The following is a 19,693-nucleotide window of genomic DNA, read 5'->3' as shown; positions in this document are numbered from 1 at the left end:
ACAGGTCACCAGCCAGTTCACCCAGCACCATTTGTTAAATAGGGAATCTTTTCCCCACTGAATGTTTTTAATTGGCTTGTCAAGATCAAATAACGGTAAGTAGCTGGGTTCATCTCTTGGTTCTCTATTCTGTTCCAGACATCTACTTCTCTGTTTTTGTGCCAGTAACATGCTGTTTTGATCACTATCGATTTATAGTACAGTCTCAGGTCTGGTAGCGTGATTCCTCCTGTTGTGTTTTTATTTCTGAGTAATGTCTTGGCTATTTGAGTTTTTTTTCTGATTCCATATAAAAGGAGGTATTATTTTTTCAAGATCTTTAAAATATGACAATGGAGCTTTAATAGGAATTGCATTAAAATTATATATTGCTTTGGGTAGTATGGACATTTTAACAATGTTGATTCTTCCCAGCCATGAGCATGGTATGTTTTTCCATTTGTTAACATCTTTAGCTATTTCTTTTCTTAAAGATTCATAGTTCTCTTTATAGAGATCTTTCACGTCCTTTGTTAGATATAGTCCCAAATATTTCATCTTCTTTGGCATTACTGTGAAAGCAATAGAGTCCTTAACTGTTTTTTCGGCTTGGCTATTGTTGGTATATAAAAAGGCTACAGATTTATGGGTGTTGATTTTGTAGCCTGAGACATTGCTGTATTCCTTGATCACTTTCTAAAAGTTTTGTAGTAGAATTCTTCGTGTTTTCCAGATATACGATCATATCATCTGTGAAGAGTGAAAGTTTGATCTCTTCTGACCCTATGTGGATACCCTTGATTACTTTTTCTTCCCTAATTGCAATGGCTAAACCTTCCATTACAATGTTAAAGAGCAATGGAGACAATGGTTCCAACCTTGTCTGGTTCCTGATGTAAGTGGAAATGATTTCAATTTAACTCCATTCAACATGATTTTGGCTGTGGGTTTGCTGTAGGTGGCCTCTATTGTTTAAGAAATGTCCCTTCTATACCAATTTTCTTTTTCTTTCTTTTTTTTTTTTTTTGTAGAGACAGAGTCTCACCTTATGGCCCTCGGTAGAGTGCCATGGCATCACACAGCTCACAGCAACCTCCAACTCCTGGGCTTAAGCGATTCTCTTGCCTCAGCCTCCCGAGTAGCTGGGACTACAGGCGCCCGCCACAACACCCGGCTATTTTTTTTGGTTGCAGTTCAGCCGGGGCCGGGTTTGAACCCGCCACACTAGGTATATGGGGCCGGCGCCTTACCAACTGAGCCACAGGCACCGCCCTATACCAATTTTCTTAAGTGTTCTGATGATGAAGGGATGCTGGATATTATCAAAAGCTTTTTCTGCATCAATTGAGAGAATCATATGGACTTTATTTTTTAATTTGTTTATGTGCTGCATTATGTTAATAGATTTACGTATATAGAACCAGCCTTGAGACCCTGGGATAAAGCCCACTTGGCCATGATGTATAATTTGTTTGATGTGTTGTTGGATTCTGTTTGTTAGGATCTTATTGAGTATTTTTGCATCAATATTCATTAGTGATATTGGTGTATAATTTTCTTTTCTTGTTGGGTCTTTCCTGGTTTAGGGATCAAGGTGATGTTTGCTTTGTAGAATGTTTTGGGTAGTATACTTTCTTTCTCTATATTTTGGAAGAGGTTTAGTAATATAGGTACTAGTTCTATTTTAAAGGTTTGGTAGAATTCTGACATGAAGCCTTCTGGTCTGGGCTTTTCTTTCTAGGGAGATTTTGTATAGTTGATGCTATTTCAGAACTTGATATAGGCCTGTTGAACATTTCCACTTCATTGTGGCTAAGTCTTGGTAAGTGGTGTGCTTCCAAGTAGTGGTCGATTTCCTTCAGATTTTCATATTTCTGAGAGTAAAGTTTCTTGTAATATTTGTTAAGGATTTTTTGAATTTCTGAGGGGTCTGTTGTTATTTCGTCTTTACCATTTCTGATTGATGAAATTAGAGATTTTACTCTTTTTTCCTGGTTAGGTTGGCCAAAGGTTTATCTGTTTTATTGATGTTTTCAAAAAACCAACTTTTGGATTTATTGATCTGTTGTGTAATTCTTTTGTTTTCAATTTCATTTAATTCTGCTCTGATTTTGGTTATTTCTTTTCTTCTGCTGGGTTTGGGGTTGGAGTGTTCTCCCTTCTCCAGTTGCTTGAGATGTCCCATTAAGTTATTAACTTCTTCTCTTTCCATTTTCCTGAGGAAGGCTTGCACTGCTATAAATTTCCCTCTTAGGATTGCCTTTGCAGTATCCCAGAGGTTCTGATAATTCATGTCTTATTGTTGTTTTGCTCCAAGAACCTGGTAATTTTCTTCTTACTCTCATCTATAACCCATCTATCTTTCATCATAACGTTATTTAGCTTGCATGTTTTTGTATGGGTATGCAGATTCCTGTTGTTATTGAGTTCAACTTTTATTCCATGATGGTCTGAGAAGATGCAAGGAATAATTTCTATTTTTTTAAATTTGCTGAGGTTAGATTTGTTACCTATGATGTGGTCGATTTTTGAGTATGTTCCGTGGGCTGATGAGAAGAATGTGTATTCAGTTTTGTTGGGATGCAATGTTCTGTAGATGTCTGTTAAGTCCAGATGTTGAATGGTTAAGTTTAAATGTAAAATTTCTTTGCTTACCTTCTTTTCGGAGGATCTATCCATTACTGCTAAAGGGGTGTTAAAATCTCCAACTACTATGGAACTAGAGGAAATCAAGTTGCTCATGTCTGTTAGAGTTTCTCTTATAAATTGAGGTGCATTCTGGTTGGGTGCAAAAATATTAATAATTGAAATCTCATCATATTGAGTATTACTTTTAACCAATAGGAAGTGTCCATCCTTATCCTTCCTTATTTTGGTTGGCTTAATGCCTATTGTATCGGCGAATAGGATTGCAACACCTGATTTTTTCTGCTTTCCATTTGCCTGGAATATAGATGACCATCCCTTCACCTTGAGTCTATATTTATCTTTTAAGGTAAGGTGAGATTCTTGTATGCAGCAGATATCTGGCTTGAGCTTTTCTATCTAGTTAGCCAACCTGTGCCTCTTTAAAGGACAATTTCAACCATTCACATTAATTGAGAATATTGATAAGCCTTTCGAGAGTCCAGTGGACATTTTTTATCCTTTTTCCACTGTGAAAGTTCGAATTTGTCAAAAGTTTTAGGTGAGTTTACTTTTGTGGTGGAGGATTAAGCTGGTCTTTATGAAGGATAGATCTGAGAATATCCTGGAGAGCTGGTTTAGTTATGGCAAATTTCTTCAACATGTGAATGTCATTAAAGTATTTAATTTCTCCATCATAAATGAAACAGTTTAGCTGGTACAGGATCCTGGGTTGAAAGTATTTTGTTTTTAGGAGATTAAAATTCGATGACCATCCTCTTCTAGCTTGAAAGGTTTCAGCAGTGAGATCTGCAGTTATTCTAATATTCTTCCCCTTGTAGGTAATGTTTTTCTTTTGTCTGGCTGCTTTCAGAATTTTCTCCTTCATATTAACTTTAGTGAAATTGATTATTATGTGTCTAGGGGATGTCTTATTTGGGTTGAGTCATGCTGGAATTCTGAAACTGTCTGCTATCTGAATTTCAGAATCTCTTGGCATGTCTGGAAAGTTCTCTTTCATAATCTCATGAAGAAGAGACTCTGTGCCTTGTGACTCCTCTTTGTCGCTTCCAGGTTTCCCTATAAGATGAATATTGGTTTTCTTCTAATTATCCCAGAGTTCTCTGAGAGAGTGATCTGTTTTTGCCCTCCATTTCTCTTCCTCTGTGAAAGTTTGGGAGCATTCAAAAGCTTTGTCTTCAGTGTGAGAAATCCTTTCTTCTGCTTGCTCCATTCTGCTACTGAGGGATTCTACTGTATTTCTTCAATGTTTGAGGGCTGTAACTTCTTTTGTCAATGTGTCAAAATCTTCGGTCATTTGGTCTTTGAATTAGTTGAATTCTTGAGACATCTTTTGGATTTCTGCTTGGAATTCTAATTCGATCTTATTTGCTATCCAGATTCTGAATTCGATTTCTGACATCTCTATTTGTTTCTGCACAGGAGCTTGTGCTGTGTCTGCTTTATTGTTCCTTGGGGTAGTTGATCTACTCTGATTATTCATATTGCTAGAGTTTTTCTGTTGATTCTGTCTCATGATTGTTTTTCACCATTACCTCTGGCCATCCTCAGAGTTGGGGAGGTGTCTCTCTAAGATTAGAATCCAGTGGGATCACTCTATTGTTGCTGGATCTTTGTAGGGAGTGACCCTGTGTATCTTCTCTGGGGCAGCCAGGGAGTTCTGGTTGTGGGAGCAGCTCCAGAGTGTGACACACCTGGATCCAGCAACAGCGAAGGAGGTGGTGCACACGGTTCTGGGAGTGCCAGGCGAGCGGTGACTTTGGCACAGAGAGCCCAAGGCTCTCCAGCCAGGAGAAAGGAGGGCTCTGGAGGGTGTGAAGCTACCAGAGTCCCTGGCCAGATGAGTGGGCCCGTGTGGAGGCAGGGAAGGTATGGGAGGGAGGACGCGGGTTGCGTTGCTCCTGGAATTCCTGGCCAGGGTGTGCAGAGGCCTGGTGGGCGTGGGGAGTGGGGCCCCATGGTTGTCGGTGGAGTCTCTTGCTGGGGCGGGTGTGGGGCAGGAGTACAGAGGCCCGGGAGAGCGTGGGTTGTGGGGCTGCGCGGGCCCCTGCAAGTCCCTGGCTGGGGCAGGAGTTCAGAGGTCTGGGCGGGTGTGGGTCATGTGTCTGCTCGGCTGCCGGGGAGTTCCTGGCAAGGGCAGGCACACGGATGCAGCCCCCGGAGTCTTTTGCTAGGGGGTGCTTGGTCCAGCAGACGGGGGTGGGGGTGTGAGTGGGGGGGGAGGAGGGTGGCCACTGCTCAAGAACCTCCTTCCTCAGTCTCAGCAGGGGTTAGACTTCTGGTTCATCAGGTAAGGGGAGAAGGATGTACTGGTAGTTCAGAATGGCAGGGAAGACCTTAGTTCGATATTTTTGCCTAGCAAGAGAGTGTTCAAAGTCACAGCAGGGTCCCTCTGAGGAAGTCGTCCCCACTTCCCACAGCACTCACCCATCTGGTGAGGCAAGAGGTCCACAGTTCATCGCTTGTCCATAGAAAACCCGCAGGAGCAAACGAAGAGAGAAAAGAAAGGAGACAGAAAAACAAAGAAAAACCACAGCTTTCTTGGGGGAGGGGACGGACACTCCTCCTTCCAGATGAATTTTGTACCTGAAGCTTGGTTTCTTGGAGTCGCAGCTTGCCTTAGCAGAGGTGACCTGCAGTTATCATCTCTCTCTTGGCTGGGCTCCCAGTCTTCAGCTTAATTGGGCTGTTTATGGACTTTAGCTTTCCTTTTGGACAGGATCCTCCCTCAGAAGCTGCTCTCAGTCTGCCATCTTGCCCCTCCTCCTCTCCTTGAGTTCTTTATATCTCCAAATTAATGTCTAGTGTCCTTTTATTTTAACCTAAAGTACTCCCATTTGCATGTCAAATAGAGCATTTCTAAGAACTACGAACTCAATCAGCTTTGGTTTTTGGGAATAACTTAATTTCTTTTTAATTCTCAAATAAGAGTTTTGTTAGTCTTTTTGGGATGACAATTTTTTTTTCTTTTAGCACTTTAAAAACCTTACTGTGCTTTTTACTGGACTCCATGGTTTCTGATGAAAAATGGATTGTGAATCTTATTGAGAATCCCTTGTATGTGATGAGTGACTTCCCTTTGCTGCTTTCAAGATTGTATTTCTCCTTTGAATATGGGATAATATGTCCAAAATGTCTTACTGTGGATCTCTTTAGATTTATCTTTCTTGGAGTTTGTTGAGCTTCTTGAATATATAGATTTTTGTTGTAATCAAATTTTGCAATTTTTTCACCACTATTTCTCCAAATAGTTCTTGTATTTCTTTCTCTCTCTGCTTTCCTTTTGAGATTCCTGTTATGCATATATTGATATGCTTGATGGTGTCTTCAGGCTCTGTTCATCTTTTTTTCCCTCTTTTTCTGCTTATTGGACTGAATAATGTCACTCAATCTATCTTTATGTAAGCTGAGATCTGCTCAGCTCTGCTATTTCAACCCTCTTACGAGTTTTTCATTACAGTTACTGTGCTTTTTAGCTTCAGAACTTAAAAAATCTTTATTGATATTCTCTATTTGTTCATATATCTTTGCCCATGGTTTCTGTTAGCTTTTTAAATATGTTTAAAGGCAGCTGATTTTTAGTCCAATGTCTATGCTTCCTCGGGGCCAGTCCCTGTTAATTCTCCTATGAAATGGCTAAAGTTTCTTGTTTGTTTTCATGCCTCATAATTTTTTGTTGAAAATTGGACATTTTTTGAAATAATCAATTCAGTTTTTTCCAAGAATTACAAAGCTCATTAATTAATTGTTCCTCTCCTCCCTCCCCCACTCTTCCTAGCGTCTTATTTTGTTTGTTAATTCTTCTATCAATGGACGTTTGGGTTGCTTTTGCTACTTTGCTATTATAAATAATAATGCTGTAAATACAGTGTGCAAATTATCTCTTCAAGACCCTGCCTTCAGTTCTTTTGAATACATACCATGAAGTGACATTGCTGGATTATATATGGTAGAGGAATTCATAATTCGATATTTATATAAAATAATTTATAGTTTTTTAGGAGCTGCCGTACTGTTTTCTGGGGTGATTGTACCATTTTATAATTCTATGAATAGTGCAAAAATGTTCCAATTTCCCTGTATCATCAACAATATTTATTATTTTCTGGTCCTTCTTCTATTAGTTATACATATAGGGATGAGGTGATATGTGTATCTTACTTTGGTTTTGATTTGTGTTCTCCTGCTTAGTGATATTAGGCATCTTATCATATGCTTTTTTTTAGCATTTGTGTGCCATCAGTAAGAAATGTCTACTCAAGTCCTTTGCCCATTTATATATGATTCTCCTTTTTCCTATGCTACTCCTTTTCAGCTTTTGCTAATCCTTTTGTTGATTCTGCCTCTGCCCTTGTTTTCAGCTTCTGCTAATTCTGCTTTTCCTACTAATTCTGCTCGTGCTTCTCCTTTCTCCTATGCTTCTCCTTTCTGCTGCTGTTTTTCCTTTTGCTGACTCTGCTCTCCCCCTTTGGTGTCTGCTGATTTTGCTTCTGTTTCCTCATTCTTTCAGCATCTGCTGTTTCTGTAGATTCTACATACACATGTACTTTTTTTCCTGCTGCTATTTTTCCTTTTGCTGATTCTGTCACCCCTCTTTAGTGTCTGCTGATTGGCTTCTACTTATTTTCAGCTTCCGCTGATTTGGGTGTTTTTTACTCATGATTCCACATTTGCTTCTCCTTTTTCCCATGCTTCTCCTTTCTGCAGCTATTTTTCCTTCCACTGACTTCCCTATTTCTGTTTTCCCTTTTTCCAGTGTGCTAATTTTTATGCAGCTATTTTTCCTTCCACTGACATCCCTATTTCTGTTTTCCCTTTTTCCAGTGTGCTAATTTCCCTTTTCCTGTGCTTCTCCTTTCTGCAGCTATTTTTCCTTGCACTGACTTCCCTATTTCTCTTTCCCCTTTTTCCAAAGTGCTGATTCTTTTTCTCCTTTTCTCTATGCTTCTTTTTTCTGCATCTGGTTTTACTTTTGCTGGCTCTGTAGCCCAGCTTCTGCTTCCCTATTCTTTCAGCATCTGCTGGTTCTGCCTTTTCTGATTATTTACTTCTGCTTCTCCTTTGTGCTTCTCCTTTCTCCTATGCTTCTCCTTTCTGTAACTATTTTTCCTTCTGCTGACTGCCCTACTCTGCTTCCCATTTTTTAACATCTGCTGATTTCACCTCTGCTGCTCCTTTTCCCTATGCTTCTCCTTTCTCTTGATGGTTTCACTTCTGCTTATTTTTCCCTATTTCTGCTTCCCATTTTATAGTATCTGCTGATTTTACCTCTGCTGCTCCTTTTTTCTATGCTTCTCCTTTCTCTTGTTGTTTTCACTTCTGCTTACTCTGCCCTACTTCTGCTTTCCATTTCTTATTATTTCCTGATTTTACCCCTGTTGGTCCTTTCTCCTTTGCTTTTCCTTTCTACTACTCTTTTCACTTCTGCTGACTCTGCCCTGCTTTTTGCTTCCTCTTTTTTAACATCTGCTGATTTTACTTCCGCTGCTCCTTTTTTCTATGCTTCTCCTTTCTCTTGTTGTTTTCACTTCTGCTTACTCTGCCCTACTTCTGCTTTCCATTTCTTATTATTTCCTGATTTTACCTCTGTTGGTCCTTTCTCCTTTGCTTTTCCTTTCTACTACTCTTTTCACTTCTGCTGACTCTGCCCTGCTTTTTGCTTCCTCTTTTTTAACATCTGCTGATTTTACTTCTGCTGCTCCTTTTTCCTATGCTTCTCCTTTCTGTTGCTATTTTTAGTTCTGCTGACTGTTCTTTGGTCCTGTCCCCCTTTTTCCAGTATCTGCTGAATTTGCCTGTGCTGCTGCCTTTTCCTATGCTTATCCTTTCTGCAGCTGTTTTTCCTTTTGCTGACTCTGTCTCCAGTTCTGATTCTTCCTTTTTCAGCATTTTCTGACTTTGGAGCTTCTTTTGCTGATCCTGCCTCTGCTTTTCCTTTACCTGCTGATTCTTTTCCTTTTTCCAATGCTTCTGCTTTTTATGCTGATGCTAATTTTTCTTATTTTGCTGATGTTGATCTTGCTGCATTTCTTCTCTCTCTTGATCTTTTACATTTTTATGGATGATTTCTGATCTCCTTGTAGCTTCACTTTTTACATGGGCCTTAATGGCTATTCTCTGACTGCAGCATATATTCCTACTCAAAAGTGCTCCAGTATCTCAGTTGTCAATTCCCAATTACCCTACAAACAACTCTAAAAAAAGAAATGTAATATTAAAAGGACATGATGGTACTACATCATAGGTTGCCAGTTAACCTGTGGACTAGCTTTTACTCCTGTAGGTGTTCTCTTCTGGAGTGCTCACCATGGCACAGGCTGAGAACCAGAAAAACAGAGAATCTCATGCTACAGAATATGACTAATTAGGGCCACAGGGACTTAGTAACCCATATCCTTAGAAGGGAACGTACCCAGGTGAGCAATACTCATCCTTTCTGCTGGAAGTGGATTGAGGATTAGGTGAGCAATGAAACAATAATGTAGGGTAAGTTGCTTATTTTTGAAATAGACAAAACTAGATTAAAATACAAGAAAGCATGGAAGACAGCTAAGTAGCAATGTGGAATATTTTTATAAAATATTCTTATATTTATATTATGTTATATTATATTGTATTATATTATATTCTTATATAAAAGAATGAAATCCTGAAAGAATGGAAGAACCTGGAGGACATTATGTTAAGTGAAACAAATCACGCACAAAAACACTGCATGTTTTCATACATGGAAGCTGAAAAAAAAGTTACTGTTACATAGAAGTAGAGAATAGGATTGTGGTACCTAGAGACTGGGAAGGGTAGGAGGATATGGGATAGGGAAGGATTGGTTAAAGTACAGAAAAACTAGGAGGAATAAGTTCTAGAGTCCATATCACTGTAGGGTGACTGTAGTTAATAATAGCTTATTGTTATTTTCAAATAGCTAGAAGAGAGAGCATTTTGAATGATCCCAGAACAAATAAATGATAAATATTTGGGGTGATGAATATGCTAATTACTCTGATTTGATCATTGCATGTATGTATGGATTTATCACTTTGTGCCCCAGAAATATATACAGTTATTATTTATCAACTAAAAAAAATTTTAAAGTAAGAACAGAGGAAAGAGTTTTTGCAGCAAATGGGGGTGAAATAAAAAGCGCAGAATTGAAGAGTTAATCACTACTGAAGATGTGATATCAAGTCCTTTGAAACTAGAAGACAGAAGGGAACGTTACACATTTTCCTCTTTCTTTTTGCTATATAAAGTAATTTATTATATTTTTTCTTTTATGCTGCAGGTCCTGAATGTGTGCCTCCCTCCCTTCTTAAAGTGGTGATGAAACCCATAGCAGCTGTTGGAGAAAGCTATCAATATCCGCCTGTGAACTGGGCTGCAATCCTCTCTCCACTAATGAGGCTAAATTTTGGTAAATGTCAGATGTTTTTATACCTTTAGACTTTGCATTTAGGATTTGACCTGAATAGATAAACAGATCTGGTGTCACAGTTGGTAGTACTGGATAGACTTTTCAGATCTTGAGGGTTGTCATGTTGGATGGGATAGCTGGGTTACTTTTACTGAGTCATTGAGTCCCTCAGGGTGTGGAAAAGGAGATCTAAAAACACAGGCCGGATACATTCATCAAAACAACACTTGACTGAGGTGAGTGTACTACTGGGAATGTGGTACAGGTCCCATAAATCCTGGGTTGGTGGTTATCAAACATCTACTTCCAAAGCCCTAGATATCAAGAAGTACCACATTGGATGCTATTAAAGTTTTATCTGGAACAAATTACCACAGATTTAAGGACTTAAAATAACACAAATTTATTATCTTTACACTTCTATAGGCCAGAAGTCCAACATGTTTCTCACTAGACTTTGAGATCAAGGTGTCAGTAGAACAGAATTTCTTTCTGGAAACTCTAGAGGAGAATCCATTTCCTTTTTTTTTTTTTTTTTTCCCAGCTTCAAGAGGCTTCCCACAATCTTTGACTTATGGAACTTCTTTCTCCATCTTCCAAGCAAGCGGTGGAAGGCTGAGGTCTTCTCACACTATCATCTTCCTCTTTCTCTACAGACAGGAAATGTTTTCCACCTTTAAGGACTCACATGATCGATGGGCTCACTTAAATAATCAGGATAATTTCCCCATCTCAGAATTCTAAATTTTAATGACATGCGCAAAGTTTCTTTGCCATGTGTATGTAAGATAATATATTTACAGGTCCCAGAGATTAGGATGAGGACTTCATTGGGGGCTATTTTTCTGTCTACCACAACTATTTTGTGGTAAGAGGCAAAGTGAGTACATACTTCATTGCCCCTAATTCATCCACAGCAACCTCTTTGATACAGAATGGAGTTACCACATGCAAATGTAATTTCATCTACTTGCTCAAAAAAAAAAAAAAGAATAATTTAAAGTGTTGTAAAATTGCATGGGTGTGTTTGCCATGAATGTTCTATCACGGTACATGGTTACTTTGATATGATGTACAGAAGGACTTGTATACTGTAATTTGATTTGTATGCTATTTAAAAGATGATTAAAGATGATTTTTGACTATATACAATTTTTCACTTAAATGGTTTCACTTGAATTTAATTCCTCTATAAGATATGATGTCACCATGATGTGTTTGCAGAGATTTCATTTGAAAAATATGTTCCCTTGTCTCTCCCCTACTTTTTTGTGCTGTATTGAAAAAAATATATATATTTTTTTTAGTAAAATCCTTAAAAAAAAGATGAAATGGTCTAGTTAGGAAAATAACTCTGCTGATGGAAATCAAACTACTGAAAAGACTTGATCACTAAAGAATATTGCTACATCTTTAAGCTATTACAGATCTATATATATTTCTCTATGTGCTGACTATGAGATGGAGAGGAAGAAAAAATGGAGACCAGGGGATTTTTAGTTAGACTTTTCTCATATCATCAAAGTGTTTGTGTCTATAGGTTTCTCTGGTATCATAAGAGAAATTTCCCTACCTAACTCAAGTACTCTGTTGATTCCAGGACTTGGGACTATGATACCATTGGACATACTCTTTTGCCTCATAACCAATAAGTCTCTTGAAATGCTTTCTGCTTTACTAAAGTTATGTTACCTGCAGCAGTCACACAAGCAGATGCTTTGATTTGGAATAGTAAAACCTGAGAAGCAGCTATATAACAGATCATTTTCCTTTCTTCCCTTTCAGGTGAAGAAATCCAGCAACTGTGCCTTGAAATTATGGTGACCCAGGCACCATCATCCCAAAATGCGGCTGCACTGTTGGGCTCATGGGTGATACCACCTCTGATCCATGGTCTGAGTGTATGTAGCAATTAAGGGTGTTGGCCAACAGGAGGGTATGGCTCCTTTGAAGGAGACTAACATTCATTTGGGTGTGTGTTCTCAAAGTCAAGAGTGGATAAATGGGATCTCATAAAAATTAAGGGCTTGATAATACCTGGCCTGCAGATTGGAAAATTATTACAGTTCAGAAGCCTATCATAACCATTACCATTCATTTTAGCAACTCTTTATTACAAAAAGAAGGAAATAATGATCAGGTGTGTTAAAGTTCCTTTCTCAAGATTATATAGCCAAAAAGTTGTGGAATTATTAGAACCTAGGTTTACGTGATTCTGTGGTACATGCAATTATTTCAGTAGGTATTAAGATAAAAGGAAATTCACATGCACTGGACTCATTTATGTGTTATTCCTCCCTTTCCCAGAAGAGACAGCAATTAAGGTAAGTCTTGATGCCAGTAGGATTTGTTCAGGGACACCAGGGGGATGTAGGTGGGAAGATGTAGGTGGAGAAAAGTGAAATATTTCTGCTGGGGTGTTTAGCTTGAGTAAAGAGTTGAGTAAGAAGTGATCCAGCTTGGTGTTTGTGATAAGGATGCTAGCACTTTGCAAGTATAGGCCAAAGGTAGACAGTAAGAATAGGGCAAGAGTGTTTACAGATGGGTACTTAACAGAGTAGGTATACTTTTGAGTTTCAAGCTAAGACAGAAAATGCATCCCATGATTCCTTAGAGGTTAACCAGTTGATATTAGTTAAATGCTCTTATCTTTGAGTTGTCTCCATAATCTGGCCTATTATTTTTCTGTTGTAGGAGTCTTTTAATCTTTGAGTAATGTAAAGCCCTCATCTCTTGGCTTTTGTGCCTACTCTATACTCTTTTTGATTTTTGTTTTTTAATATCTTTCCTACTCCTCCCAGTTCTTCTTAATTAAAGGTGGATCTTATTGAGGTCAGCATCCTTTCTGTCAACTATTAATACATGTCTGACTCCGTCTGCTCCAAGTGGCTCTCATCTAGCTATCACTGAGTGCTTGCTATGTACCTGCAAACATTCCATGTTACTTATAGACATCAGATTTAATCTCTCTACAACCCTGCTAGTAAATATCTTTATTGAATTACAATTTATATGGCCTAAAATATAGGCCATTTTAAGTGTAAAATTTGAGTTTTAGTACATTTATAGATGTTCAATCATCACCAAGAACACTTCCATCACCAGGCAAAGTTCTGGTGTGTCTACTTGTATTCAATCTTCACTCCCAAGCTCAGACTCAGGCCACTACTGATCTACTTCCTCTCTCTATAATTTTGCCCTTTTAAAAAGAACTTTTATATAAATTTAAGTTTTCATATACATTTTATAAATTCTTTAGAATGAAATTATACAATATGAAGTCTCTTATGTCTGACTTTTTTCACTTCTGGGAGATATATTTTGTCTTTCATTTTATAGGCTGATAAACTGAGGCGGGTGGAGGTCAAGCAAAGTTTGCAAAGCCAATAAATGGGAGCGCTGTGTCTAGCTGACTTCAAAGCCCTCTGCTGTTAACCCTTTCTTCCTTTGTGATCAGGCCTATCTCTAATAGCCTGTTTTGTTGACCTCAGAAATTTTTCTTTTACATTTATCTTTGATTATAGTTTTTTTGTTATTTTTATTAATAAATTTGTTTTCTTATAAAATGATAAGGTGGCATATTCTTTAAAATGAGCTGTTCAGAAAACTGATGGACTACATTGATCTTTCTTGAAATTTACTGATTTCATGGTCATATTTTATTTTTTAGGATACTTCTTTTAGATTTGTTGCCACTTTATTATCGCATTTATGTTTCTAAGAATCTTTGAAGCCCATTCCCTTAACGTTTGTGTTACATACCAGAGCTATTGCTAACCATGCCCCTTCTTGGCTCTCATGAACTCTCTAAGATGCCATGGTCAGTTCCACATACTCAGCTGGGGGTTTTTCGTTTGTCAGAAATCATTCTAACATGCTAGTTCTTCAGATTACTTCCTTAGTTTTTCCCAGAAGAACAAATTGATAATATCAGATGCTCTGTTTAGTTGATTTCCAACAGATGAAACTTTCTTCTTCCAGAGCTTTTCTTGGTAGAAAAGGCAACCTTTTAAATCCAAAAAGCAACTGTAATGTACTCTCAGAAGTAGCATTTTATTCTCTCCAGAGAAAAGATCCAAGGTTTAAGCTGAGTAGTTCACAGATGGATTGGCAAACACCACATAAACACATGAGTCACTCTGCATCAGAAGTGACTACAACAGCCAAAATTACATGCATTAGTGGCACATTGGATGATGATGCCATGGGAAAATGAGGGGTGGGGAGAGTAACCTGAACCTTTTATCCCTCAGTCTACCCTCAAACACAAGGATGACCAACAGGTTTTGAGCATTACAAACCGAGACATGCCTATTTACATCTGACCTCTTAATTTTACTTTCAGCTGAATATCAAGAAATATCTCCTGGTGTCTGTACCTCTGTGGATAAAACATGTCTCTGATGAACAGCTCCTGGGTTTTGTTGAAAACTTAATGGTGGCAGTTTTTAAAGCAGGTTCCCCTCCTCACAATCTTGAATTATGCCTAAGTGCCTTACAGGGCCTAAGCCAGGCCATGAAACTGCCCAGCCCTGCCCACCACCTCTGGACTCTGCTCCATGAAGCTACTGAGAAAATTTTGGACCTTCTACCAAATAAGATTCGGGTGAGGAACAAAAATATTTACATTCCTGATGATTTATGTTTGGAATTTTTTAAAGCCTTTTTGGCAAAGTGGGAGGTGTATGTTTTAAGAACGTGGGTGGGAAGGCTAGCAAGAAATAACCACATTCTTCACTTGGAGTTTGTTTGCTTCCAACAGCTAAATTGAGGTTCAATATTTAGAATCAAAGTTTTGAGCAAGCTCAGAAGCAGCTTAACCAATGCTGCACCAGGAAATTTGCTGCTAGGCAATTTTTTACCAAATGCTTGTGGAAGATAAGCAAACTCAGAAATCCATACTTCTTATACCTGTAGAATCCTTGGTCATATTGTCCAATACACTATTTATATCAAGTGATTTAACATTAGCCTTCGCCACCCCCAACAGATCTATGAATTGTAGTTTTACAAAGAGGTTAAAAATTCATTTAAGTTGATGGTGTTCTGTTAAGGAGAAAAAAGTACAATCCCCAAAGATGTTTTTACAATGACAAAAATTGGCCATATGTTTTTGTTTCATTAAAATTAAAATATCATGAATAGTGGCTATTCATGAGGATAAGCAAATCTCACAATTTGTCAGAACATTAAGAATGGAATTGTTATTTTACATTGTATTTTGACATGCTTGGGATTTTTCCTTACCAGAGAAATGATCTAGAACTATATATCAGTGTAGCAAAATGCGTCTCGGAAATGACAGATGATGACGCCAATCGGGTTGCCCAGATTACTAAGGTAATAACGTACGTATTTATATTTTTTTCATTATTGAGGCAGGAATTACCATCAAAGAGTTGATTGCTGTTGATTACTTTTGGCTGAAGCTAAGTTTGCTTCATATTTGTTATTAGTTAATTTCAGGAAACATCTTTCAGTTTCATTGTAGGGTCTAGTGTCCAGCCTACTAGTATGGTTAGCCCTTAATAAATGTGTGTTGTCGAACAGTGAGTCATTTAAAGAAAACAAAAAAAAATACTATACTTATGGATAGATGAGTGAATAGCTTTTTAACCCAGTCTCTCCCACTTTGTCCTTCACCTCATAGTATTCTTTTGGGATGAAGAAACATAGTTGATTGAAAAACAAGCACTGTAAGCTTTCTCAAAGGTACTTTTTACAAGTACCTTCCATACCTATATGTAGTCAAATGATGAATGAACAAAAAGGTAGCCTATCAAAAATGCAAGATTTTTTGTTAAATTTGAGTTTCAAATAAACAATGATCTTTTAGTATGCATACATTCCAAAATGACAACCTTGCATACCAGCCAATGCCAATGGTCTAGAGCCCCAGAGCTTATGGACTTCATGTTGTTCATTTTACTGCATGATAAGTTTGCCTGTTCAGTTGGATCCTTGAATTTCTGCATCATATAGCAGTGGTTCTCAAAGTGTGGTCCCTGGACCAGCGTCATCAGATTCATCTGGAAACCAGTTAGAAATGCAGATTCTCCAGTCCCAGCCTAGACCTGCTGTATCAGAAACTCTGGAGGTGGGGCCTAGGAGTGTGGGTTTTAATATTCTCAGGGGAGTCTGGGGCATCCTGAGGTTTGTGATCCACTGTCATAGGGTATTTGAAATATCAGCATTTTGGAGATTAGCTGGATTCAATCAAGGAGAAGCAGTTTAAAGAAATGATTAAAAGAGTGGATTCTGGAGCCTCAGTGCTCCAGTTTGAAATCCACCTCTGTCATTTGTTAGCAATGTGGTCATGGTTAAGTTTCATAACCTCTATCTGCCCCAGTTTCCTCATCTATAAAAGGGAGACAATAACAACTACCTACTAGGGTTGTTCTGATAGTCTCAAGACTTAATTCATTCAGGAGTGGAGAATCTATTTCCTTGGGGCCACCTTTCGTCTCCTGGATCCTTGAGTGCAGCCTTTTGACTAAATCCAAATTTTCTAGAACAAATTCTTTTAATAAAGAGATTTATTCTGTGAAGTTTGGATTCATTCAAGGGCCCACATGTGGCGTTGAGTAGGCAGGTTCCCCAACCTGGTGTGAGGACTCAATAATTATTTATTATTATAATTGCTACATTTGTGTAATTAATTGGGTCTTATATGTTACAGTCATATAATGTAGTTGAGAATAAATCATGTAATTTACTTATTGGTACACAGAGGTAAAGGTTGCTGTGTTAATTATATGTGTCCCTAAGTACCATTCAGAACATTGTCACTGGAACATACTGAACAGTATTCTGATGTCCCCCAAAGGGTTAGTCTTCTCTAGTGATGTTGGAATTTTCTACTCACTTCTGGAAATAACAGAGGCAAGAATAAGGCAGTGGTGGAGAGCACAGACTCCTGGGTTCCAATTGTTACTCTGCCACCTCTAGCTATATGTGACACCTTAAGCAAGTTGCTTAACTTCTGTGCTTCAGTTTACTCATCTGTAAAGGCGGGATGATAATAGGAATCTACTGCAGAGGGTTGATGTAAAAATTAAATAGTTAATATAGTAATTATCAAGTGTTTTGGTCTCAGGAATGCTTTAGTTTCTTAGGAATTATCAAGGACCCCAAAAAGACTTTATTTGTATGGGTCATATCTGTTGATATTTACTGTATTAGAAATTAAAACTAGGAAAATTTAAGATTATTTACTTAAAAGTAATAATAAACCCATTACATCTTAACATGAATAATAAAAAAAAATTTTTTTTCAAAGCACAAAAACTTAGAAAAGTGGCATTATCGTAAATTTTTACACATCTCCATAGTGTCTGGCTTAATAGAAGACAGCAAGATTCTCATGACTGTTTCTTCATTCCATCTGTTGTGAGGTTGTTTTGGTAAGCATGTGAAGAAATCCCGTCCTTATACAGATATGTAGGCGGACAGGGGAAGAGTGCCTAATAGTCTTTTCAGATAATTATGAATATCCTTCTTTAATATTGCATCAAAATTCAACCACTGATACTTTCCTAAAGGTTAGTTGCAATGTGGAAACCATATCAGAGACAATCCATGCTTTGTTACATTAAAATACACTGGTCTGTTTGCACTTTGAGTCTTTTACATATGTATGATTTTATAATAACATACATTGGTGATTTGGAAAATATTGGATTATTGAGATTTAAAGGTCTTCCAAATGTTGATGCATTTCATTATACAGTATAAAAACATCATGTTTGTTATAATCTGTCAAATACACAGTTTGAATAACCATAGTTTGTCCCCCAGTATTTCCTAGGTAACTCTTCCTTGCCTTGAGACCACCATCATACACAGCAGAAGTCCTATATGAGTATTTTCCACTTTGTTCTGCAGAATGTTAAAAAAAATATGTACTCAGAGGCCAAGGTTCAATGAAACTAATAACTTTCATTGTTTACAAGGATATTTTAAGTGAAACTGGCTTTTTAAAAAAAGTGTGAGTGGCAGTGAAAAATAAAATGAACACTAGCAGAGGTTTGGTATTAATATAAAAATAGTTTTGACTTTGCAGAACCTCTAGAGAGGCCTTGAGATTCCCCCAGAAGTCTGTGTATTACATTTTGAAAACCACTGAATTAATACATGTTAAATGGCTCAGAATGATGTCTACCACATGATAATCATTCTATTTGTTATCCTTTCATTATTATTGGTGAATACTTAATATTATTATCAACTAACCCCTGAACATGTTTATCATTTTCATGAAGAAATAGAAGGTGAGACTACAGTCCTCTACTGTATATTTTCATGTAGCGTGTAGGCAGTTCATTCACATGCTCCTGAAAATGAACAGGATGCTAGCATCAAACTCACCTGTTCTGTTTTGTCCTTGCTTTGAAATACAGTTTTAATTTAATGGTAACTAAACAATTTACTTTTTTGCAGAGCAACATAGAAAAGGCTGCCTTTGTCAAACTGTACTTAATCTCTCAAGGACGATTCCCCCTGATGAATTTGACCGACATACTGACTGTTGCTTTGCAGCACCATGAGAAAGAGGTACTGGCCTGGATGGTTCTGCACAGCTTATACCAGGCGCGGATTGTAAGCTACGCCAATACAGGTGAGGCCAGCCTTCAGCGAACACCGAGAGCTGAGATAGACCTACTGCTGTCCTTTTTAAGCTGGACTTGGTTTCTCAACTTAAAATTTAGTTTAGTGCTTCTGAACATGGGGATAAAAAGGATGGAAATGAGGAATTCTAGCTCACAACATCCACTTCCTAGAGATAAGAATGCATTCTTTTGAGGCTTTTTATATTGTATTTGGCTCTTTAGACTCAGTGATAAAAAGGCACGTACTAGGTTGGTTCTGCCTGTTTAACTTCAGTTTCCAAAACACACAAGCTGTCAATTGATTCTGCCTGATAATTTTATGAAAATGGCTTTTGGTTGGCCATGTAATAAACAAATACAGAAACAAAAAATTAAATAGTTATTTGATAGAAGAACTTCCCAGGAATGATACTAACATTCCTACCCTACCTGTATTCTTAAGCCTGAAGTTCTATAAATGAATCACATGGTATAACTTTTAGACCATGTTAGACATTGTATTTTAATGATCACTGGACAAGGGAGTTCCTTCATTATTCCTTCCATCTCTTTGGTCATATGCTTATAATTTCTCCAGACTACCTTCCAGTTCTGAATAGCAATGGACTTACGTAGAGTCCATATATCTGGGAAGCCCTTGTGACCCCAGACAAGTTACTTATGTTTATGTGTGCCGTTTTTTCCATCCTTCTCTTCTATCTTTATGATTGTGAGAGGATACTGACACACTTGTATGTAACACCCTGTGAGCCTGTATAAGATGTTTTGTTTCATCCTCAACTTTGGAAGTCCAGACAGTTGCCCCTGATGTGCAGTAGTGCCTGTCCACTGGAAGATGAACCTGGGATGAGAAACTGGATTTTTCACTCTAATCCCAAAGTGCATTTCTCAGGAAGATATCAATTAGGTCTTTCCAGTTAAACATGAAGTCACATGCAATAAACTGAAATAAATTTGTCATTGCCTTTTGCTCTAAGTAGCCAGCTCTCAAATGTAGTTCCCATTTTTCTCTTAGTAAATTTTAAAAAGCTTCCTAAGTAGTGTT

At 37.8% G+C, this 19,693-nt stretch overlaps 1 protein-coding gene across 5 annotated transcripts in view; it reads left to right on the top strand.

The window, feature by feature from the left end:
- The window catches only part of FOCAD (focadhesin), a 329,244-nt gene that overhangs the window by 302,593 nt on the left and 6,958 nt on the right, over positions 1–19,693 (top strand). For all 5 annotated transcript variants that reach the window (XM_053571667.1, XM_053571636.1, XM_053571657.1 and 2 more), the window contains 5 exons: positions 9,911–10,039; positions 11,825–11,940; positions 14,385–14,645; positions 15,290–15,379; positions 18,479–18,656. In XM_053571667.1, the coding sequence (XP_053427642.1) occupies positions 9,911–10,039; positions 11,825–11,940; positions 14,385–14,645; positions 15,290–15,379; positions 18,479–18,656 (774 nt within the window). The remainder of the gene's footprint in view (positions 1–9,910; positions 10,040–11,824; positions 11,941–14,384; positions 14,646–15,289; positions 15,380–18,478; positions 18,657–19,693) is intronic.

Source organism: Nycticebus coucang, chromosome 2, assembly GCF_027406575.1.
Source record: "Nycticebus coucang isolate mNycCou1 chromosome 2, mNycCou1.pri, whole genome shotgun sequence".
NCBI classification, from domain to species: domain Eukaryota; kingdom Metazoa; phylum Chordata; class Mammalia; order Primates; family Lorisidae; genus Nycticebus; species Nycticebus coucang.
The sequence above is the reverse complement of the archived record's forward strand: the minus strand, read 5'-3'. Positions and strand labels throughout refer to the sequence as shown.